This window comes from Puntigrus tetrazona, chromosome 11, assembly GCF_018831695.1.
Source record: "Puntigrus tetrazona isolate hp1 chromosome 11, ASM1883169v1, whole genome shotgun sequence".
Classification (NCBI taxonomy): Eukaryota; Metazoa; Chordata; class Actinopteri; order Cypriniformes; family Cyprinidae; genus Puntigrus; species Puntigrus tetrazona.
In genome coordinates this window covers 8,032,717-8,054,875 of record NC_056709.1, presented here as the reverse complement: position 1 = coordinate 8,054,875, position 22,159 = coordinate 8,032,717, and the positions used below count along the sequence as shown (strand labels likewise).

Genomic DNA, 22,159 nt, shown 5'->3' with positions numbered 1-22,159 from the left:
TTTAGATATGAAAGGATAGAATATTTCCTTTAAAAATATATATATGAATGTCCGGTAATACAAAGTTATCTTTGTGCAAAATATATTCATATTTATTAGTACAAACAGGATACTTTGATGCAAATAATATTTCATATTCAGTGCGCATGTCACTGAGGGCGCTTTGTGCCGCTACAACCGGCGCCTTTGAAGTTTGAGGTTGCTAGGCGACGCTGAACGCCGCAGTAAGAGAAACACGCTGCTTTATTTAATTCCGCGAACCGCAGCCTGACCTCAAACCGGCCTTTACGGAGTCCGGACCGGATGACCGTGTTCGTAAGAGTCGTTTCTAATAACAGAAGAGCTTGTCTTACTGAGATGACCATGTCACCCTTGGAGTGTTATTTCCATTTCTGTTCAGCCGATAAGCAGTGACCGCGCTATCCGTCCAGATGGCTTCAGAGTCCGTGAAGGTGGTCGTCAGATGTCGACCTCTGAACGACAGGGAGAAGGCTATGAACTGTAAGATGGTGATCTCGATTGACAGCAGTCACTGTCAGTGTTTCATTGAGAAACCTGGAGCCACGGAGGAGCCGCCTAAACAATTCACATTTGATGGGACTTACTATATAAGTCATTCCACTGAGCAGATCTATAACGAAATCGCATATCCTCTGGTGGAGGTAATATTGATTTGTGTGTGTGTATGTTGAGTGTGACAGTTATAGAGCCTCTATAAGAGGCTATTTGCTTTCCAGTATGCATGCCCATAGATATGGCTATCTGATACCTGTTGTCTCTTATCTGAAACAGAACACCAGAGAGTTTAAATCAGTCACTGAAGTAACCTACAGCCCTGCCTTTTATTGATTATTTACTAGAAGCATGGGCATCGTAGACTCTACATGTTAAACATTGAGTCTTGGTTTTTGAATTACAAAATCAAATATTGTATTTTTTTTCTTTTTGCTAACAGGGTGTAACTGAGGGCTACAATGGGACAATTTTTGCTTATGGCCAAACAGGCAGCGGCAAATCGTTTACTATGCAAGGTGTTCCAGATCCTCCGTCCCAGAGGGGAATCATCCCTAGAGCTTTTGAGCACATCTTTGAGACAATACAGGTAACCAATTTGCATATCATGTGAAGGTACCAACCTAGTATAAAACATCATACTTCTATTATTTATTGACTTGTAATATTTAATATGAATGACAAAGTAACATAAATTCAATACCATTCAAAAAGTTTGTGGTCAGTAAGACGTAAGAATTTAATGCTTTTGTTAAACAACGGCAGATAAAATTGATCAAAAGTGATAGTAAAGACTTATATTACTCATATATATATATATATATTAGAAATGTTTCTTGAGCAGCAAACCAGCATAAAAGAAAGATAGAAAGATCTTCTATAAGATCACTGGAGTTTAATGATGCTAAAAATTAAAACCCCATTTTAACATTTTTTGCTGTATGTTTGTTCAAAGAAATGCAGACTTGGTAAACATGAGCAATTTTGGAAAAAACACTTACTATCATTAGAGCTATATTCATTGTGATACAAGTGATCTTAAAACTGACCTTTTTTCTTTAAAGTGTGCAGAGAACACGAAATTCCTTGTACGGGCCTCTTACTTGGAAATTTACAAAGAGGAAATCAGAGATCTTTTGGGAAAAGAGACCAAGCAGAAGATGGAAGTATGTAACCATTGGTCACACAGCTCATTGTACTCTTGTGTATACGTACATGTCTCAATGCTCTTTGTGTTAAAGCTGAAGGAGCATCCTGAGCGTGGCGTGTATGTACGGGATCTGTCCATGCATACGGTGCACAGCGTTGGGGAATGTGAGCGGATCATGGATCAGGGCTGGAAGAACCGCTCTGTGGGATACACACTCATGAACAAAGATTCATCCCGCTCGCACTCCATATTCACCATTCACCTGGAGATCTGCAACACAGGTTGCTCTCTGAATTATACACATTTACTAAGTCCTGTGTAAATTTAATGTTTATAAATGATTTCTGTAATGTGCTTATGAGCTTAGATGCTGCTGGTGAAGAACATTTGCGTGCTGGGAAGCTCAACCTTGTGGACCTTGCTGGTAGTGAACGCCAGTCGAAAACCGGCGCGACTGGAGATCGCCTTCAAGAAGCCACCAAGATCAACTTGTCCCTTTCAGCCCTTGGCAATGTCATATCTGCATTGGTGGACGGTCGTTCCAAGCACATCCCGTACCGTGATTCCAAGCTCACTCGTTTGCTTCAGGACTCGCTGGGCGGAAACACTCGTACCCTCATGGTGGCTTGTCTCTCGCCTGCCGATAACAATTATGAGGAGAGTATCAGTACTCTACGCTACGCCAACCGTGCCAAGAGCATCCAAAACCGTCCACGCATCAACGAGGACCCAAAAGACGCCCTCCTGCGCGAATATCAGGAGGAAATCAAGAAACTGAGAGCGTTAATCTCTGGGCAGCTAGGATCTGTCAACCTCAGCTGTAAGAAACGCAACAGTTGTTTGAATTTGAATGTGCCTGGATAGATCATTGTTGATTTATTTATTGTTTTTCTTTCTGTTATCAGCACTTTTGTCAGGTCAGAAGTCAGGAGATTCTCCAGCTGTTCTGTCCCGACCCCAGAGCAACACATCAGAGAGCGAGGCAGAGAAAGACAGGATAAAAGAGGTGTGTGCAGATTTGAAGGGATACTCCACCCTAAAATGAAAATTTGGCCAAGAATCACTTACCCCCATGTGCGTCAATTTAGGAATATGAGAAGAAGCTGATGAAGCTACAGGCCGAGTACAATGCAGAACAAGAGTCCAAAGTCAAGCTCCAGGAAGACATTGCAGCTTTGAGAACATCATACGAGACAAGACTCTCTTCTTTGGAGAGGTCCAGAGCTAATCGAACACATGCTACTGGTAATGCTGAAACCACAGTTTCCTTTAGGTCTATTTTTAGATTCAGTACCTTTTTAATCCGGGCAAATTCTGTTGTTACAGGTGGCCCTTGTGTGGACCAACATAAAGAAGAATCCGTCACTGCACCTGTGGCTTCACAGGAACGGGAGAGTGATGAGCACATTGTACCCGAGGTGCTTTGATTTCACCTGAAACTGGGTTTAAATGGACCATGTGGATGTGTTTTCGATTTTTAAATCTCTCAAATCTAAATAACTCTTGTTCGTGCAGGAGACTCTGTCTTCTGATGTTGCTGATGTCAAAGATGCTCTCAGGGAAGAAAGTTCAGTCTTTGATACGGTTGTGGTCGCCATACCCGGTCAGCTGGATCAGAAGCATGTTTTAGAGAGGTGAGACCTTAAATTTAAACTTAAAATTGTATTTTTATTATTTAGCTAAACATACAAACTATGTCATCTGCAGATAAATGATACAAAATCTTTTCTCTGAATTAACTTTAACCATTTTAATGACTGAGTGTGCTTTCTTTGTTCAAAATATATTCCAAACTGGTTGCATGATTTGGTTTAGATCTAATGCAGAAAGAAATCGGACCTTATTTTTTCAATGGTCGGGGGGGAATTCAGGTTATTTGGGACATTTTTACCAGTCATCTTAATGGCAAAAAGTGTCCCAATTGAATTGATTTCACCCTAATAGCTATATAGCTATATAAATGCTGACATTGATAAACGGGATAAATAATGCTATTTCTGCTATATTTTGTTGGCTGAAAGGCTGCAGCAGCTGGAGCAGGAGTTTGTGGGTGGAGAGCAGGTGAAGAATGAGGAGCTGAAGCAGAGACACAGACAGAGGAAGACTCTTGCCGACCAGAGGAAGAAGCAGCTGATCGAAGCTCTGAGCCAAAGCAGCGAGGACAGTGACAGTGTTCTGCTGAACGTATACGATTCCATTCAGGAGGAAGTCCATGCCAAGAGCAGACACCTGGAGAACACTCAAAAAAAGGTATCTACTGAATATTTGACTGTTATATGCTTACTATTAGTGTTATTTTTAATAAAATGTTTCTTAGTTAACTTTATTAGCTAAATGAACAGAAGCTATTAGCTACAAAAAAAAATTAGCAAAACATAAAAAGTATATTTTTCTTACGCCTAATGTTTTATTAGATTTGTACAATGCGGAAAAAATGCTTTTAAATCAAGAAAGACTTTTGAGACAAGAAAAAAATATTGCCTTGTTTTAAGAAAAAAAGTCTAAGCAAAAGAATCTAAATTATATTTACACATTATTTTACTTATGTTTCTGAAAATAAGACAATATAGTCTACAAGTCTAGAAAATCTTTTTGATATTTTGACTGAAAATCTAGTCTTTTTTGCAGTGTAGCTTCACTAATGAGATGAAATTATAGAACCAGTCCAAAATGACCAACCATCTGTTTATGTGATGAATAGCTAAAAGCTGCCAAGTTGGAGATCAGAGATCTTCAGGCAGAGTTTGAGATGGAGAGAGATGATTATCTGGCCACCATCCGCCGCCTGGAGAGGGAAGGCCAGCTCTTTCAAGGAATTTTGGAGCGCATGGCACCCCTGGTGCGCAGGGACTGTAACTACAGTAACTTGGATCGGCTACGGAAGGAGGCGGTGTGGGATGAAGAGGGAGGGGCCTGGAAACTGCCAGAGGTGATGGTGCAGAAAACCACATTACCTGCAGGTGAAGTGCTGTGGAATGTCAGAGAATCTTTATGATCTTTGTTCAGTCCATTTTTAAAACTACAGTTCATTTTTATATTTTTTATGTGCTAAATTCTGCTGTGATCATAGAAGAAAAACAAAAGAAAGCTGTTCCGCACTAAAACTGATTCAGAACAATTGAGTACCAATTGAGTATCAATACTTTTGATACTGACAAAAATTGCTGTTCTTGGTCACTGTTTTACTATTTTGCACCGTGTGTGTTTTGTGATAAAAATCAACAAGCGTGCATCTGTGTGATTTTAAAGGTATATTCTCTTCTTGCTCAACAGTCCCTCCTTCAGCTGCCATCGCCCCTGGCAGACTTTCAGCACGCAGGAATTCTGCCTCGGATCTTGTCGACCCTTTTGTGGTATTCACGCACCATTAAACTACTTATTCTGACACTTAAAGGGAAAGTTCACCGTAAACTTTTGATTCTAAGTCATTAGTTGCTTTCATTGAAATTACTTTCATTGAAATCTGAGAGCTTTCTGACCCTCCAACACGTTAAAGGCCCAGAAAGGTAGCAAGGACAGTATTAAAATAGTCCATTTGACATCAGTTGTTCAACCATAGTGTTATAAAGCTATAAACAAAAATGACTCGATTCAACAATTTCTATCTTGATGCCTGCACGTGCATTCCTCTGCTTGCAACAAGCCACAGTTCATCCAGGTTCTGTATCAGAAAGCCAGCTCCTGCACCAGAAGCATCATGCGCATGCGTCTTAGCATTATATTAGTCAAACCACAGATGCCAGATGGACTATTTTAACATGGCCTTGAACTTTTCAGTTGCATTGCTGTCTATGCAGGGTAAGAGAGCTGTCGGGTTTCTTAAAAAAAAAAAAAACTTAATTTGTGTTTTGAGGATGAATAAATGTCTTGCAGGTTTGGATTGACGTGAGGGTGAGTGATTAATGACTGAATTTTCATTTTGAGGTGAACTATACCTTTAATTATACACAGACACACTACTAATATACCGATACCAGTTTCATGTGCCACAATCAATTATAGGGGTTTTGCATATAAAATTGCTGTCTAAGATTGAGTTTACACTGCAAGATTTAATGCACAGATTCAATTTGAATGAATTAGAGAGAGAGCGACAGAGAACATAAGTAATCTAATTGTGAAGCTTTTTGGTTTAACAGCAACGTTATCATCTCGGTAAGAAATATAATGTAGATTTAACTATATAGAGCAAAGCTATTGTTTTTATAAAATTATGGGGCAGGGGTTGAAAACCGGCTCCTGAATGTTGCACAATTTCTTACATATAAAGTTACCGCCTAACTTTAAAATGCTAGCTCATATGAAACGCGCCGGTAGTCTATTAAAACGCTGTCTTTTGGCAAAAACCTGATTTATTCTGCCAGTGTAAGTTGGATTAAAACAATCCTGTGTTACCTTACTCATTTCTTGTGACGTATGCAACTTTAATAATAATAATGCATTTCTTTTATTTCAGTTAATGTTTTTGCTTTCGTTGTTTGATATTTTATACTGCTTAGCTTAAACCAGACGAAGCGTCTTAGGAGAACTGTACGTAACAAGCACAAAGTGCTTGAATATTACAATATTGGTGAGAATTGTGCGCAAATGCAGTGAAATTTTGTCAGCACTGCAAAACCTCTTATAGTGAATTAGGATTAAATTCATTTGAATATTTTTTTAGCTGGAAGAGGAGGAGGACCGCTACAAGGAATTGCTCAACCGCAGTGACAGCGAGCACATCGCCACCAACTACTTCAAGCCAAAACGGAGCAGTCAGTTGTTGGCTGGCGACTCCGTTAAAAACACAAGTGAGGGGCCGACTTAATATTAGCATTGCATTCACTTGTTTGACTCGTGCAACTGTTGTATGTTTATAAATGTTGATCGTTTTCTCACAGTGAATTATTCTGGTTCAATTGGTAATGGTCCAGTGCACCAGACCTCAGGTGGGTCCAGTTTGTCTCCTCTAAACGTGGACTCTCTCCTTCCACGTCCCTTCCGTTTGGAGTCCCTCGGAGTCCCACCTGCACATGGCAAAGTAAAACGCAAGAAAAGCAAGACGCTCATCCCAACTGAAAGCAACTGACTTGAAAAATCTCTTGTACGAGAGCTTAGAACTACATATCTTTTAAAGCTGATTTATCTGTTTTTAACTCGTATGTAGATATACGAAAGCATATTTTTGTTGTATCAGTGACTAATGACAAGCAGGGTAATTTTATGATCTAAGCTTTAACTCTAAATGCCTTTAAACACGGTATAATGATAGGAATTTTAACTAACACTACCTGAAGTAATAGAAATAATGCTACCTAATGTGCTGTTGTTTTTATTTTGCACTGAGAGGTTATTTTATTGTCTGCTGTTACTGTTTACATCATTAAATAAATATTTTTTTGTCTTGAAACACTAAATTGTTTGTCCTTTTTGACATTTATACTACAAATGAAAGCAGTCTAATAATCGTGAGTATTCAACAACATTTTTCTAGGCCACTTATAACCCTGTTGACTAATAATAACATATGGGTTGCAAATCTTCCTTTGTCTTGCTGTCTTCAACTTACAAAAGCCAACGCGTGTCATGCCCCTCTAGTGCACACTTTTTGGTGATTTCCTACCTTCACTGCAGTGAATAAATAAGTAAAGCCCATTCGCTTTGTGTATTTGTGCTACTTTGGAGCCCCCTACAGTTTAATTGGCGGAATTCACTGTCGTAAAATCTAAGTGTCGTAATTACGAGACCGTTGTGCCGAAAACAGTCGTTTTAGAGGTGAGTGTGGCAAAATAAACCGAAGCTGTTCTTTTTATTAGTCAGTTTGCCACAAACCTTTTGAAATGTAATATTTAAACGTATTAAAACCCTAATATAGTTTTTATATCGACCTTTGCATAGGAGACTGTAAATAAAAACACTTAAGTGAAAATCACACTAAGGCCAAGCTGAGTATCATCTGATACGTTTTTTTAACAGCTTGCTCTTTTAAAATTGTTGGTTACATTGTTTTTTATGCAAAGCACGGACTTGGATACAGTTTAGGCGTTATTTTCTTCTATCTGATCATACAGCACAGCAACCACATAAACTTGAAACTAAGACATATTAAACTGAAATTATTGCTTGTGTATTCTGTGGTCAAACATTGCCGTAATTTATGGCTGTTTTACTGTGCATTATTATGTGGATTTGGTTAGATGAGCAGCTGTCAAAGGGCAACTGTTAACTGAGTAAACAGAAGGAACCATTCTCAGTGTAAGTCATGAACTAGGTCACATTGCGAGATAAAGAACTTTAATGACAGATGAATCTGAGAGGCCAGGTAACATGAACGCCAGTCTGTTGGTTGCAACTCAAGATAATGCGCTAATCCACTGAAGTGCTGTGTCAGATCTCACTGACCGGCGTGTAAAATGAGGAGTTTGACTGATAGCTGATCTTTGGAAGCCTGGCTTCCTCAGGTTCAGCAGTCTCTGGTGAAGCAGATATACTTGATTGTATTTGGAAAAAAAAAAAACAGGAAGTGATTTTCTGAAGCGACTGATTAGCAAAAGAGGCATGATTTATGAGCATCTACTTAGGTCTAGTAAGTTACTAGGATCACCTGGAAAAGTAAACATACTGTAATATCGGCAAAGGCATCCAGGTGTTGTAGTCACTATTTAGAAAAAGCAATTAATGGACTAAAGGTAAAGTCCCACATTGTATTACTTGAAATTGTTAAAAGTGAATTGTGCAATTTTAGTGCGGAATTGCAAAAATAAAGACCATTGGTTGAGCTGATTATATTTTTACATTTTCTGAGGAACCGGTGTCTTTTTTGAACATTATAAAATTGCACACTCCACTTTTATTATTTGGTTGTTAAGTCAGACATCATATGTCACAGTTTCTGGGCCCAAACCATAGAGTCTGTGGTCCAAACACTTCTTCAGATGGCAAAAGCAAACAACAAACGATGATAATACACTACTACTAAAAATCATGAACTTAAATGTTATCTCCATACCCAAATCTTAGTTGGCTACAGAGTGATTTTTGTTTTAAAAAAAAATTTAAATATTGCACTGTGAGAATGAACAGTGCTCATAAATGGCTGTTGTAATGGTATTCTCACTCAAGGGGGAAAAAGAGGCGTAGACACAGAAGCATTATTTGATGCATCGCGACTGGAGAGAATAGTCAACAAATTCTCAGTTTTTCAGCAATCCTAGTTTTCGCAGTGCCTCTCTCCGATCTCTTCCGATGCTGGGAACCGGCACATTTAAGCCTTTGGAGTGAGATGATGCATGCAATTCTGCTTTAATGGATGTCGATTCATTAAAAGGTTCTGTAAAGTGGCTTTTGGTTCCTACTGTAGAAGAACTTGACTTCTGAGAAATTGCATTTAAGACTGTGATGTTAGATTCTGACAGTCCCATCCCAGTGCGTTCCAGTGGGGCAGATTTCCTGGTTGAAGTCATAACAGCATGCTGTGGAAAAGAAGAAACTGCCGAAAGATCGCTCACAGACCTTTGGTGGAGAGGACTGCAAGTTTGCACTGGCTGATTTATTTGTTTTCCAGGTCTTGCAGGAACACTTGGAGCAGGACATTCCTTTGTGGTCTGGATTTGCACCAAGTTTGCAGGGGACTCTGAATGCTTTAGTCGTTGACAGATTGGGTTCTTTGTATCCTCCTTGAGGAGACCCAGCTTGCAGAGAGCCTCCACTCTTACTTTCTCTGGGTTCATTAATTTATCCGCTGTCAATACTCCTGAGTAAGGCATGGTTGAGTCGATCTTAGCGTTGGAGGTTTCTTCCTGGTTCACTGGGACGTTGTGTGGGGTTTTCATCTTAGGTTTAGGGGCCACAGGAGGAGGAGCGGGCTTGGAGCTCCTACCTGTCATGACCTGTGTCGGAGTTTGGGATCCAGAGATGCTTACCTCATTATCTTTATCAGCAGATACCTTCTGTTCCTCGGTTTTGGCTTCAGTGGCATTGGTTCTCCGCATTGATGCGCTCTTGCGCAGATGCACCAGAGCCTCATACGAGAGCGGTCCTCGACGTGCCACATTCTCTGGCTGATGTTTGTTCTGTCGTTCTTCCACTGTGTCTTTACCGCCTTTGATTTTATGCGGAGGTGGTATCACTACCACATTGATTTCAGAGGGAACTCGATGAGCTTCTTGACTGAACTCACAAGCCACTTTGGGTGCCGTCTTTTTCTGGGATGCAGCTATTTCAGGTCTGGACTGGATTTGTGAGTTACGGTTTGCAAGGACAAATGGAGTAGGAACCATATAATTCAGAATGTCATTTTGCTCTAAGCTGCTAGATGAGAATGGACCTTCAAATTGGCTTTTGGGTACATCTATAGACAATAAAAGAAAAGTATGTTTTTGCTGGTTTATAGGTAGTAGTAGTTATAAATACTCAATGACAAACTACACACCTTGACAAGGAAGCTTGCTGAGTCTCGTTGACGAAGAGAGGCGGGCCGCTTTGTTAGCCACATTTCCTCGAGCTGGCAGCTGATCAGCCTCGTCATTGGACAGGCCGCTGTCATCCTCCGTATCCAGTGACTGAATGGTCTCCTCTAGGTACATGAGACAAGCCTTCTCTTCAGCAGAGAGATACTCCAAACTTTCATCACTCTGAAACATAAATTATTTCCATTATTTGCATTGTGTTTATTAAAGGGATAGCTCAACCAAAATTGAAAATTCTGTCATCATCTTCTTAACCTCATTTTATTAACCTTAAAATGTATAAAAGTTGTCAATGGGGCTGTATATTTAAAAAAAAAAATTTACCATTTAGATAATAATTTTGGTACTTTTGTACTACTTTAGTTTTTTCTTCTTCTTCAGAACACAAAAGAAGATATTTTGAAGAATGTTTTTGCCTTAAAGTCAATGTAGCCAAAAACAAATATCTTCTTTTGTGTTCCAAAGAAGAAAGATTGGTTTGGAATGGTAAATGATGACAGAATTCATTTTTCTTTTGGTAAACTTAACACTTGGATATATTTTATCAACGTTTTATAGACACATCAAACAACTGTTTGATGCATAGCCTATTTAGGTGTATTTTAACATTATGCATAAAATGTCTTCATAAAAAAAGCATGTCTTACAAAGCATGAATTGAAGCTGACCACGCTGTCACAGCTGCCATTACTGTCAATCTCGCCCATTGTGTCGAGGCCATTGCCATCTTGCCACATGTCACTTATCGGCATTTGCAAATTATGGAAACCTCCACCCTGATATGAATTCGAAGTTCTTTAACAATTATGATGAAATTGCATTTCCCTTTATAAAAAAAAAAAAAAAAAAAGAGAGAGAGAGAATATAAAAAAATGCTTTATACATGCACCTTTTGCAAAAATCGGTAATATTAGCAATAAAACTGTAACACCATTAAAAACGTAAATACATGAATTTAAATTAGCCAGGAATTAATTGTATTTTGGTGCATGGTGTGAATGGTCAGATGATGTGAATGAGATTATAGCAGATGTTACTCTGAGCTACTTTAGTTGGATCAAGTCCGGCATGAATGGAAGAAAGTGAATCATCGGTTTGTTTAAATCAAAACTTTGACCTCTAATTTCGAGTACAATGCTAAATAGACGAAAATGTTCATGTGTACCAAGTCCTGCTCCTCAAGTTTAATTTTTTAATATTACATACTGCAGAAACTGTTTCATTTATTCTACATACACCTTCAGCAAGAAAAATATCAATACACTTTGTTTTATTAGCCATCATGCTATACTGCTATAAATTTGAATATGACGTGAATGATGATAGCGCATTTTGTTTCTTTTAGTGATTACACTGTATGATACAATGCAAATGTTACAGCAAACAGGTTTCCTTTGTGGATGGATGAATGAAGCAGTTTAAGTTGAATGAAAAATTCAACCATCATCACTACAGAACATTGTTAGTTTTCAATTCTGTCAGATTATCGTTATATTTTAAAAGTTGATCTGCAATAATCGAACCGTAATCAGTAAACCATATCGCAATGAGTGTAAAAGCAAAGTCCATTTCCACAGACGTAATAAACCTACTGACCTTTTTTATCTAGTTTATATAATCTTAATTACATACTTCTATCCAAATGTTTGGTTCTTTTTGTAATTGCAACACCAATATGAACTTTGAAACGCCATAATGTATTTTATGCAGTTGCAGAGAAATCATCTATGATCATAATAACACCGAAATGTTTTTATTATACACGTATGACCTGTATAACACAAGAAAGCACACTTATCTGGTCATCTACTTTAAGGGTATGTGAAACTATCAGAAATACATTTAAAATCTAAATCAATCTAAAACAGAATTTTGAAACTGATACATTTCAGCACATAATTTACAATTGCATCATTTATTTATTTAGTTAATCTCTGGTTAAAATTCAGTAATAATTTGCTCATGCACTTAATTCAAATCTTAAGAATACTTATAGCCGTGCAGAAATAAATACATGAAGGCTGAAGCATGCTTTAATAAAAGCTTACCTCAGATAGCAGTCCAGCGGGTTCACGTGCTTCTACGGTGTCAGTGCTGTGAGGTACAGTGAGGTGTCCGCGCTGTACATAAGGAAAATCTTCAACCAATCGTTCGCGTCTGTCTCTTGCGGCGGCCAATCAGAGAACAGACCGGTGAGCGTAAAGGGGGAAAAAAACGAACGTTCGTATAAAAGCAGTAGTTTAGCGACTGGAAAAATGAAAGATGCGTAGTGTATACTTAACTACACGTACTACTTCTCCTCACACGCCTGGGATGACAAACACACGACGGCAGAAAGTGTCAAGAGGGGATCACCGGCAAATCCTGCTTAATCGCGTTATTAAGGGTTTCTTAAAATAACATTAGTTTAAGCCCCGTCAAATGGAACTAATTTGATCCCGTTCCACTAACTGGGATTCATTAGGCTATGTTTTCACACCACATAACATTTATGTCCGTTTTTGTGGTACTTACTTTGCCACTAATATGAAATGCAATCGTGTGGTAACTTTTCGACCCGGTTCAAAATGTATTCCTTAAAATTCACTTGCTATAGTGCTTCCACTCGAAGAAATGCAATGGTGACTATTCAGTCGGTTTTAATATTTGTTTAAACTGACAAATTTCATGGCAGTGGTAACATAAGCCACTTTAAAAATCCAATCTTGACTAGTAACTACTCATTAGTTCTTTTTCCGATGTGATACTGTTTCCTATACAGGTGCTGGTCATATAATTAGAATATCATCAAAAGTTGATTTATATCTAATTCCATTCAAAAACTGAAACTTATATATATATATATATATATATATATATATATATATATATATATATATATATATATATATATATATATATATATATATATTCGTTCATTACACACAGGCTGATATATTTCAAATATTTATTTATTTTTTGATGATTACTGACAACTACTGAAAACCCTAAATTAGAATATTGTGAAAAGGCTCAATATTGACGCCTGGTGCCGCACTCCAGTCAGCTAATTAACTGAAGGTCATTGCAAAAGAGGCTGGCTGTTCACGGAGCTCTGTGTCCAAACACATTAATAGAGAGGGGAATGGAAGGAAAAGATGTGGTAGAAAAAAAGTGTACAAGCAATAGGGATAACCGGACCCTGGAGAGGATTGTGAAACAAAACCCATTCAAAAATGTGGGGGAGATTCACAAAGAGTGGACTGCAGCTGGAGTCAGTGCTTTAAGAAGCACTACACACAGACGTATGCAGGACATGGGTTTCAGCTGCCGAGCTTGAACAACACACAGCCTCAGAAGCGTCTCGCCTGGGCTAAAGACAAAAATGACTGGGCTGCTGCTGAGGGGTTGAAGGTTATGTTCTATGAAGTAAATTTTGCATTTCCTTTGGAAATCAGGGTCCCAGAGTCTGGAGGAAGAGAGGCACAGAATCTGTGTAAAGTTTTCACAGTCAGTGATGGTTCGGGTGCCAGGTCTTCTGCTGGTGTTGATCCACTGTGTTTTCTGAGGTCCAACGCAGCCGTATACCAGAAAGTTTTAGAGCACTTCCTGCTGTTGACCAACTTTACGGAGATGCAGGTTTCATTTTCCAACAGGACTTGGCACCTGCACACAGTGCCAAAGCTACCAGTACCTGGTTTAAGGACCATGGTATCCCTGTTCTTAATTGGCCAGCAAACTCGCCTGACCTTAACCCCATAGAAAATCTATGGGATATTGTGAAGAGGAAGATGCGATATGCCAGACCCAACAAGAGCTGAAGAGCTGAAGGCCACTATTAGAGCAACCTGGGCTCATAACAGTCTGTGTGTAATGAATGCATATAATATACAAGTTTCACTTTTTGAACGGAATTAGTGAAATCAACTTTTTGATGATATTTTAATTACATGACCAGCACCTGTATATTCAATTAAGTTACTCTCACTATTGCTAAGGACTAAGTGCTATGTAGTGAATGAGGCACAGGATTATTAACAGATTATATATTAGTAATTGTAAATAACCTTTAACAAAATCGATGCTAGTTTAAGAAATAAATGCAAAGCCACACGCAAACGAGATATTTTCTAAAGAAGTAAGGCAAAAATGCACAGGAGTATTTTTTATATATATATATATTATATCAATTCAAGTTTATTTATCATTACCCAGTTGAACCAGTGATTTTGTAGCAATGAGTGCTGTACATGCAGTTTCTCACTCAAAGATACCTTAGTGTAACACTGATCACAGCCATTTAGAAAAATCACTGCAAAAAAAAGTCCTTTGGCCTTACAATGGCACCATTTCTTCAAAATAAAAAGGCTGCAAAAAAGTAAACAACAGTGTGGATACTAGTACCTGACTGAAAAATACTGAGAACGTACATCAGGCCTTACAAGATGTCTTCTCTCTAAAGTTCATCCACGCGCTAATGCTATGATACTTTGCTACACTAAACCTCATCTATTGGCCCTGTAAGCAGGAAAAAGTTCAATATGACACATATCATCACTTAAAAAGTCAAATGAAAGTCACTACAATCACTCTTCCGAACAAAATGTCATGTTGAGAGAGATTAAACACGTTTTGCATAAAACAATCTTGTGTGGTCATCTGCAGAAATTACACAAGTGCCCTTAAAAGGAAAACAAAACCTAAAGATTCACAAAGTAGTTCAGTGAGATTCTACTTTCAGCACCATTCAACTTAAAATCCACGCTTTCTTGCGAACTAGCTTACCAAAAATGCGTAAAAACAGCATCGAGTGTCCGGGCTCGATATTCAATCTGTGTGACTATTTCAAGTAACAGGTACAATGGAGTCAGTGAGCTTAAGACTTCACGTAGTGCCGTCGATTGTTCAGAAGCTGTGCGTATGACCTTAAAAGACGCATAATAAAATAAATACAGTAATGCCATGATTAAATTAGTTATCACGAAAGGCGTGATTTTAGCTGTGCTTCGCCGTGCTACTCTGGCCGCAGAAGCACTTTGTGTGTGAAAAAGATAAACGCGTTTGATGAATTTGTTAAAAACGAACAACTGTGCCTTACGCGATCAACTTAAAAGTATCGTTATTTGTTAATAGTTTAGCTAGCGCTGTCGAAAGCGCTGCTACTCGCACATCTTTGAGCTGCAGGCAACAGAAAAGCGTTTACATGAGGTCATGGGTGTGAGTGAATCTCACCAAAACATGTCTAGGTCATATTTTACAGCAAAAGAAAAAAAGATAATTTATGATTTTTTTAATGAAATGATTAGATGCAGTAACTTATTTTCCAATTAAACGACTGCTATAAAATATAAAAGCAGCCTAACGTTAATACTACTACGTATAAATACTTCTTCATTTATAATATCATACTATATTACTAATACTAAATGAGAATTATGGTGAGAATTGTAAAAATAGGCATTATCATCATCATAATATTTTTTGGAATCGTGATTTTAATCGTGACTTTATGTTTTTGATAGTGCAGTGAAATATGACCCGGATGCGTTTTGGGAATTTCACCCTAATACTAGCGTGTTAATCGTTTATATATATGTATACAAAGGTAGTCAGTGGAGAATCGCTTTAAAATTTGGTTTGAAGATACGGCTTGGTCGTCATATCTGGCAACAGACTCAAAAACACGAGCACATTTAATACTTCAACCTCAAGAGTTAACCAAAGTTAAAGGAATACTGAATTCTTGGGGGGAACTCGACACGTGAGAGTCTTCTGAAGCCGCTAGACGATGTGAGGTAGAGGACTGTACCGAGCTGGAACAGGCAGCAGAAAGAGCAGGTGCCATGTCAGGTGGCGTGGCAGTGACGCGGCAAAGGTGGGGTGATGTTAAAAAAAAAAAAAAAAAAAAAAAAAAAACACGACGGGGCGTCACACCTCCCCGAAGTTGGTGTGGCCGGTCTCCTTGGCGTGTTCCCTTGCCTCCTTCTGCCCCACCAGGCCAGTCTGGCACACCATGCAGCGCAGGGCGAAGCGATTGACGTCTGTGAACTGACGTTTCCTCCGCGCCTCGTCGGCGAGCTCCAGCGCTTGGGCCAAAATGATGTCATCGGTGGAGGAAAACACAGTCTGTGCGGGAACGTCTGGACTGGGCGTGGCCTTCTGAAGCGGGTCGTAGTGAATCCCGTCGTAAATTAGCAGCACTCGTTTGGTGTAACCGGCATCCTCGCCGAAGCGGTCCACGCGCACAGTCTGAGTGTCGACCACGCAAATCTCGCACTGGTAGAACTTCGAGAGGATGGAGACCTCGATGGCGCCTCCCCACGTGTCGTCGCGACGGATCCAGGAGCAATAGTCCTCGTTGGTTTTGCCCAATACCGCCTCCGAGTACGCGGTGGGGTCGCTAGCTACAATCTGTGCGATTAGCCCGCGCATTTCAGGAGCGCAGCCTGGGTCGTAAACGCCTCCTTCCATGACGTAGTTCACGCTGGTAAACAGACAGGAGTTGTCGGCTGGGACCACGTGGCGCTCTAGAACCGGGGACAGGTCAAGACTGGGCCCTTTGGTCACTGTGGGTTGCGACTGGGGTTTAGGTTTGTTCTTCTCCTCCTCTACAATCAGAGTGTCTCCTGGAACAGTAAACGTGCCATTGAGCAAACACAGGAAGCCCGGCAACATGGCTTTATGAATACAGAACTAAAAGTGAACATTTGCTGAGAGTTTACTCGCAGACTCAAGATGTAGGTGAGTTTGTTTCTTTATTGGAGCAGATTTGGAGAAATTTTAGGCATTACAGAACTTGCTGAATGGATTCTCCACAAGCAGCATTTATAAGATGCATGTTTGTAATGAATAAATCCATCAAGATATGTTAACTTCAAAACATTGCTTCGCGGCTGAAATAAGAAAGAGGATTAGCGACAAGCAATAAAATAATAATAATAAAAAAAATCTCTATACTAAAGTTATTGTAATATTGGATTAAACTAAATACATTTCTAAAAAGAAAAATCTAAATTAAATGTTGAGAATAAAGTCACTAAACTATAAAAAAATTATACATTTTAATTGTATTTCAAAATAATAATAAAAATAATAACTTATACTATATACTGTCCATTTAATAAATAAAATACATTTACAATATTTTTTCCTGAAACATTTAAAATGTTTTCATTAATTTAGCATTTTGACTTTTGTTTCTGAAAATGTAACAAGTGTTTTCTTGAACTTTAACAACTTTTTTATCATTATTTATTTAGTTTATGCTTAATAAATTCTTATTCTTGTTTTTATTTTGAATTTATTTCAAATTCTTGAACTGTAGCAACTTTTTTCTCGTGAATTAATGATTTTATTCTCAACATTCTTTAGATTTAACAAGTTTTTCCTCAAAACATACTGACTTAATTCTTAATGTTATGAATTGAATGAGTTTAATATAAGCATTTTTTTTACATTTATCTTGAAATGTAATTTATTATATTATAATTACTTCAATCTCAAGATGTTTTCATTATTATTATTATTTATTTATTTAGTATTGCTTGTCCCTAAACCTCTTCAGTAATAATAACATAATACTGCTTTCTCATTTAAATCAGGTCAGAGATAAAAAAACAGATCAAGCAACAAGTGAAAACTGTCCAAAACAGTCCTAATCACATATGTCAGTGGATTTTGACAGGGCAACAGCTGATGGACTTTATCATTAGAGAAAGGGACATATAATGGACTAACTTTTCACTTTATAAGAAGTTAAAGGATGATCTGGAGTGGTGTGGTTGAGTTGTGGACTATTGCGATGTTTTTAATAGGCTGAGGATCTAACGGATCTAAGTGATGTTATGCTAAATTCCTCCAACTCTGTTCTGACGAGAAACAAACTCATCTTAATTTTGTATGGCCCGGGGGCTGAGCCTGCTTCAGCAAATTTTCTTTTTTGGGTCAACTATTCCTGTAACACATGGCAAATAAATCCAGTGTAAAGATCATGCAATGCAAAGCAAAGTCAAACCTGATTTGATAGGGTAGTCTTTGAGGTGGGCTTCACCGTTGCGTAGATCAAGGCTGGACGGTGGATAGCCTACCATGATCTTCTGTACGTCACACGGTATTCCTGTTAGCTCTTCAACCTTATCTTTAAGCTCCTGAACACATGATTGGTGTGTAAGACCCTGCATCAGATGGGTCCCGTTCTTGGCTTTGCAGCGCAGACGCAGCATCCTGTACCTGTTCGGTTCTGAACACAGAACAGGTGTATGCAGCATGAGTTAAAGTCATATCGCATTTGGTCTTTAAAACAAAGACATATGTGACAATAACATTTTGAGATTAAAAATGTGCATCAATCATCAACATAAAGCAATGCCAATTTATTTTAATGAATGTGCACGTATTTACACTGTATATGAATACATAAACATAAAAAAATCAAGAAAGAAACGAAGAATATGATAACGACATCAACATATGAATTGAAATATGACTAGATATAACACACATATATATAAAAATATATAATAATGCTCTACAGCTTAACAAAATAATAAACTTAATAAATGAATATTAATTAAAACAAAATTCTGACCATATTTTTCTCACCTAAGCAAAAGTACGGGGTTTATAATAATAAAACACAATGTTGACAACAATGTAAGCGAGGCTAACTGTTAGCCAGGCTAAAGATAACGCTACAAAAGCGCAGCAGATATATAATTACATAACCTCAAATTCAAACAGTTCTTTCACTGTAAAAACATCCTGTAAAGATTGTGAAAATATTGTCTTAATAAATAAAAATAACTCGTAGTATGCAGCTGGCACGATGCTAAGTCACTCACCAATGAACGCCTCTAAAACAACAATTGACACACTGACCAAGCAGAAACGTGCGTATTACGTCACGCAATCGGCGTACTACGTCCTCAAAACTACAGTTGTAGACGTCAAATGTAATGCTACAAATACATTGTTAGCGTAACATTTTGTGCAGTAGTTTTCAATATTTAACATTTTACTAAATGAATATGTAACACCACATACAGCAAACGCTAATATAAAATTGTGGATTTTATTGGACAATCAGATGTAATTGGTTATATATAATACATGCATAAATAACTGTTCAACGTTAATAATAGTTCTGTGCAATAAAAACTTTTTGTGTAAACCCGCTAGCCTGCAGTGCGTCTCCCGGCCACAAGAGGCGATACATGTAATCTACGCGTGTCTGCGTCATTCTGCTTCCGGAATTGCGCCGCCATTGAAGCAGCAGCGACCAACGTGAGATTTTCGTTGCCGCGCTAACAACTATTGCATTGAATTTGACATTTATCACTTTCTTCTAAAAATATTTGGATATTGCTTGGAAGAATGGCGTACAGAGGACAAGGACAGAAGGTTCAGAAGGTTATGGTGCAGCCCATTGTATCCTTCTGAGCGCAAAACTCTATCGTTTTTTTCCCATTGCATTGTTATACTTTGGTGTCGTAATATTAATCCTGCTTTGTTGTAGTACGTATTGCATTAAGAATAGCATGTTTTTTTGTATAATTATATGTTTTATCAGTATTTGAGATTGCATCAGGTTTGTTTTTATCATGCTAATCGCTTACTTTCCAATGAATGAAATGCTTATTTAAATTATTCATGATTATATTTGATAACAGTATATTGGTATTGTTAATATTTGTTTGTTTCCTTAATAACACTTTCAGAACCTTATTTTCAGGTATCTACAGAATGTAAGTTAATCATTTTCTTTTATGTATTATTATATATATATATATATATATATATATATATATATATATATATATATATATATATATATATATATATATATATATATATATATATATATATATTATATATATATATATATATATATATATATATATATATATATATTATTATATATAATATATATTTATATTATTATATATAATATATATTTATATTATATATGTTTGTGTGTGTGTGTCTTGGTTTTATTTTATCTTAGTTAATTTTTTTTTATTATTATTTTATTTTGTTAAACATTTTAAAGACAGCATTACCTGCCACGTTTTTGTATTTATCATCCACATAAAAAGTCTAGATGACCAGTTCAAATTCTTTAACTGAAAAGTTCAGAATGTAAATGACCAGTGGCTAACATTTTTTGTCTCTTTCTGTACAGCGTTCTCGAATCCAGGTCTGGCTGTATGAACAGGTCAACATGCGGATAGAAGGCTGCATCATTGTGAGTAAACATATAAAATATGATTGTAAAATTTACTTTTAGCCACTTTCACTTTATTCCACAAAGCTCATTTTCATCTTTACAGACAATATTATGAACAGTATCACGCATGCGTGAATGAAGAAATCTTATTTGCTTTCTTTGTTTATGTTTCAAGGGATTTGATGAATACATGAACTTGGTTTTGGATGATGCAGAGGAGGTTCACATGAAGACCAAGAACAGGAAGCCCCTGGGTAAGTGTGAATTTCGCGATACTGGCGAGTCATGCATTTCTGAGAAATAACTTTAGTTTGATCTAAGTCTGATATGACTTTAAACGCTTTTTATTTCTCCAATAGGGCGGATTATGTTAAAAGGAGACAACATCACATTGCTGCAGAGTGTGTCCAATTGATTGTCTGTCAGGAGTTTCAGATACTGTTTTTTTCTGTTATAATGTTGGTTTTACTTTTGTTTTCATTTGTCAATATTTGGTATTTTGACCCTTGTTTAAAATTGTGAAAACCTTTTTGGTTTCTTTTCTAAATCTCAAAAATAAATTTCCACTTTTTCCACTGTTCCAGGCTACTGTCTTTAGTGTTGGAATTAAAGCAGCAAATAGCATATGAAGAGTTTATTTCTTTCACATTTTCATAAAAATCATAAAAAAAAAAATTATTACCGTTATTGCATTTTGTTCACTGTATTTTTTTTCTTTGTCATTTTTTTGACCTAGTCGGAATAACCCAACTGCTATTTGATTGAGATGAATTAGAATATAATATATTCAAAAAAATATAATCTTTGAAAATTGTTAAATTTATCTTATTTTGCAAATAAACTTCTCAAATGTTCACAGGACCGAACAAAGATCCATTTAAAATTTTGGATCAAATTTAATAAAAAGTAGTTTTTTTTCTATTATTAATATACTTAATTTATTTGAAGTTTAATTCTATTTACAACATTATAAATGTCTTGACTGTCCTTTTTAAGCAATTTAATAAAAATTTAATCATTTATGAAAAAATGCTACTGAACCAAAACATACTAGTGTGTGTTTTTGTGCAACCAAGCATGACTGCTAGTTGACGAGGTACCTTTTCTTAAAGGGATACTTCACCCCAATACTTCCTCCATGTTGTTCCAAACCTGCAATTTAAGATATTTTTGATGGAAACCAAGAGGCTTGTGACTCTCCCATTGACTTCCAAATAAATAACACTCAAGGTGCGGAGAAGTATATAATTGTCACTCAACGGGACAATCACAAGCCTCCCGGTTTAAATCAAAAGTATTTCAAGAGATTCTGAAGACGAGCTAAGCTTTTACCGTCTTGAAACGACATGGGGTAAGCGTTTAATGACAACATTTTAATGACGTTTTTAAAATTTTAAAGCGTTTAATGACAAAATTTCTGAGCTCAAACTACAATTAGATGGTTGTGATATAAACGTTACTCCGACAGTTAAAGACTTGGGTGTGATATTGGACAGCAACCTGTCCTTCGAACACCATATCACTCATGTTACAAAATCTGCCTACTTTCATCTTAGAAATATTGCTAAACTCAGACACATGCTCTCTCTCTCAGATGCAGAAAAGCTAGTTCATGCATTCATGATATCTAGACTGGATTACTGTAATGCGCTGCTCGCTGGTTGTCCAGCATCTTCAATAAACAAGCTTCAGTTAGTGCAGAACGCAGCCGCTCGAGTTCTTACCAGGACAAGGAAATAGGATCATATAACCCCAGTTTTATCCTCCCTGCACTGGCTGCCTGTTCATTTCCGGATTGATTTTAAAGTACTGTTACTGACCTACAAGGCTCTAAATGGTTTAGCC

General features: G+C 37.4%; 4 protein-coding genes across 7 annotated transcripts; 2 read left to right on the top strand and 2 right to left on the bottom strand.

The window, feature by feature from the left end:
• The first annotated feature begins 37 nt into the window (after positions 1–37).
• kif17 (kinesin family member 17) lies at positions 38–7,133 on the top strand. The gene is made up of 14 exons (XM_043252953.1): positions 38–662; positions 956–1,102; positions 1,578–1,679; positions 1,755–1,944; positions 2,031–2,483; positions 2,569–2,669; positions 2,752–2,908; positions 2,990–3,081; positions 3,179–3,297; positions 3,685–3,913; positions 4,365–4,623; positions 4,937–5,016; positions 6,327–6,453; positions 6,544–7,133. The coding sequence occupies exons 1-14, from the start codon at positions 432–434 to the stop codon at positions 6,729–6,731; spliced, it is 2,475 nt and encodes an 824-aa protein (XP_043108888.1). The 5' UTR covers positions 38–431; the 3' UTR covers positions 6,732–7,133.
• A 788-nt stretch (positions 7,134–7,921) lies between these two features.
• On the bottom strand, positions 7,922–12,538 carry zgc:158258 (uncharacterized protein LOC791186 homolog). Of its 3 annotated transcripts, XM_043251379.1 has the most exons (5): positions 12,159–12,538; positions 10,758–10,935; positions 10,074–10,275; positions 9,168–9,992; positions 7,922–9,080 (listed from the first exon to the last, which is right to left on the bottom strand). In XM_043251379.1, exons 2-5 carry the CDS (start codon positions 10,860–10,862, stop codon positions 8,836–8,838), a joined length of 1,377 nt encoding a protein of 458 aa, XP_043107314.1. In that variant the 5' UTR covers positions 10,863–10,935; positions 12,159–12,538; the 3' UTR covers positions 7,922–8,835. The 3 variants fall into 3 exon arrangements, with proteins under 3 accessions (XP_043107314.1, XP_043107313.1, XP_043107315.1); XM_043251378.1 differs by having other exon boundaries at positions 7,922–9,992; positions 12,159–12,526; XM_043251380.1 differs by lacking the exon at positions 10,758–10,935 and having other exon boundaries at positions 7,922–9,992; positions 12,159–12,537.
• A 1,711-nt stretch (positions 12,539–14,249) lies between these two features.
• yod1 (YOD1 deubiquitinase) lies at positions 14,250–19,009 on the bottom strand. Of its 2 annotated transcripts, none has more exons than XM_043251296.1 (3): positions 18,930–19,009; positions 18,104–18,328; positions 14,250–16,715 (listed from the first exon to the last, which is right to left on the bottom strand). In XM_043251296.1, the coding sequence occupies exons 2-3, from the start codon at positions 18,309–18,311 to the stop codon at positions 16,018–16,020; spliced, it is 906 nt and encodes a 301-aa protein (XP_043107231.1). In that variant the 5' UTR covers positions 18,312–18,328; positions 18,930–19,009; the 3' UTR covers positions 14,250–16,017. The 2 variants fall into 2 exon arrangements, with proteins under 2 accessions (XP_043107231.1, XP_043107230.1); XM_043251295.1 differs by lacking the exon at positions 18,930–19,009 and adding an exon at positions 18,691–18,917.
• Positions 19,010–19,324: 315 nt separating this feature from the next.
• snrpe (small nuclear ribonucleoprotein polypeptide E) lies at positions 19,325–20,892 on the top strand. Its single transcript, XM_043251530.1, has 5 exons — positions 19,325–19,515; positions 19,806–19,832; positions 20,270–20,332; positions 20,490–20,568; positions 20,674–20,892. Exons 1-5 carry the CDS (start codon positions 19,462–19,464, stop codon positions 20,727–20,729), a joined length of 279 nt encoding a protein of 92 aa, XP_043107465.1. The 5' UTR covers positions 19,325–19,461; the 3' UTR covers positions 20,730–20,892.
• Positions 20,893–22,159: the final 1,267 nt, after the last annotated feature.

Excerpts from the sequence above, each read along its gene's own strand:
- kif17 (XM_043252953.1), top strand. The coding sequence starts at position 432 with ATGGCTTCAGAGTCCGTGAAGGTGGTCGTCAGATGTCGACCTCTGAAC. Across the intron at positions 2,909-2,989 it reads TAATCGAACACATGCTACTG|GTGGCCCTTGTGTGGACCAA; the intron begins GTAATGCTGAAA and ends CTGTTGTTACAG. Across the intron at positions 3,082-3,178 it reads ATGAGCACATTGTACCCGAG|GAGACTCTGTCTTCTGATGT; the intron begins GTGCTTTGATTT and ends TTGTTCGTGCAG.
- zgc:158258 (XM_043251378.1), bottom strand. The coding sequence starts at position 10,862 with ATGCCGATAAGTGACATGTGGCAAGATGGCAATGGCCTCGACACAATG. Across the intron at positions 10,276-10,757 it reads TCAGCTTCAATTCATGCTTT|AGTGATGAAAGTTTGGAGTA; the intron begins GTAAGACATGCT and ends TTTATGTTTCAG. Across the intron at positions 9,993-10,073 it reads CAGCAAGCTTCCTTGTCAAG|ATGTACCCAAAAGCCAATTT; the intron begins GTGTGTAGTTTG and ends TATTGTCTATAG.
- snrpe (XM_043251530.1), top strand. The coding sequence starts at position 19,462 with ATGGCGTACAGAGGACAAGGACAGAAGGTTCAGAAGGTTATGGTGCAG. Across the intron at positions 19,516-19,805 it reads AGGTTATGGTGCAGCCCATT|AACCTTATTTTCAGGTATCT; the intron begins GTATCCTTCTGA and ends TAACACTTTCAG. Across the intron at positions 20,333-20,489 it reads GGATAGAAGGCTGCATCATT|GGATTTGATGAATACATGAA; the intron begins GTGAGTAAACAT and ends TTATGTTTCAAG.
- yod1 (XM_043251296.1), bottom strand. The coding sequence starts at position 18,311 with ATGCTGCGTCTGCGCTGCAAAGCCAAGAACGGGACCCATCTGATGCAG. Across the intron at positions 16,716-18,103 it reads AGACTACCCTATCAAATCAG|GAGACACTCTGATTGTAGAG; the intron begins GTTTGACTTTGC and ends TTACTGTTCCAG.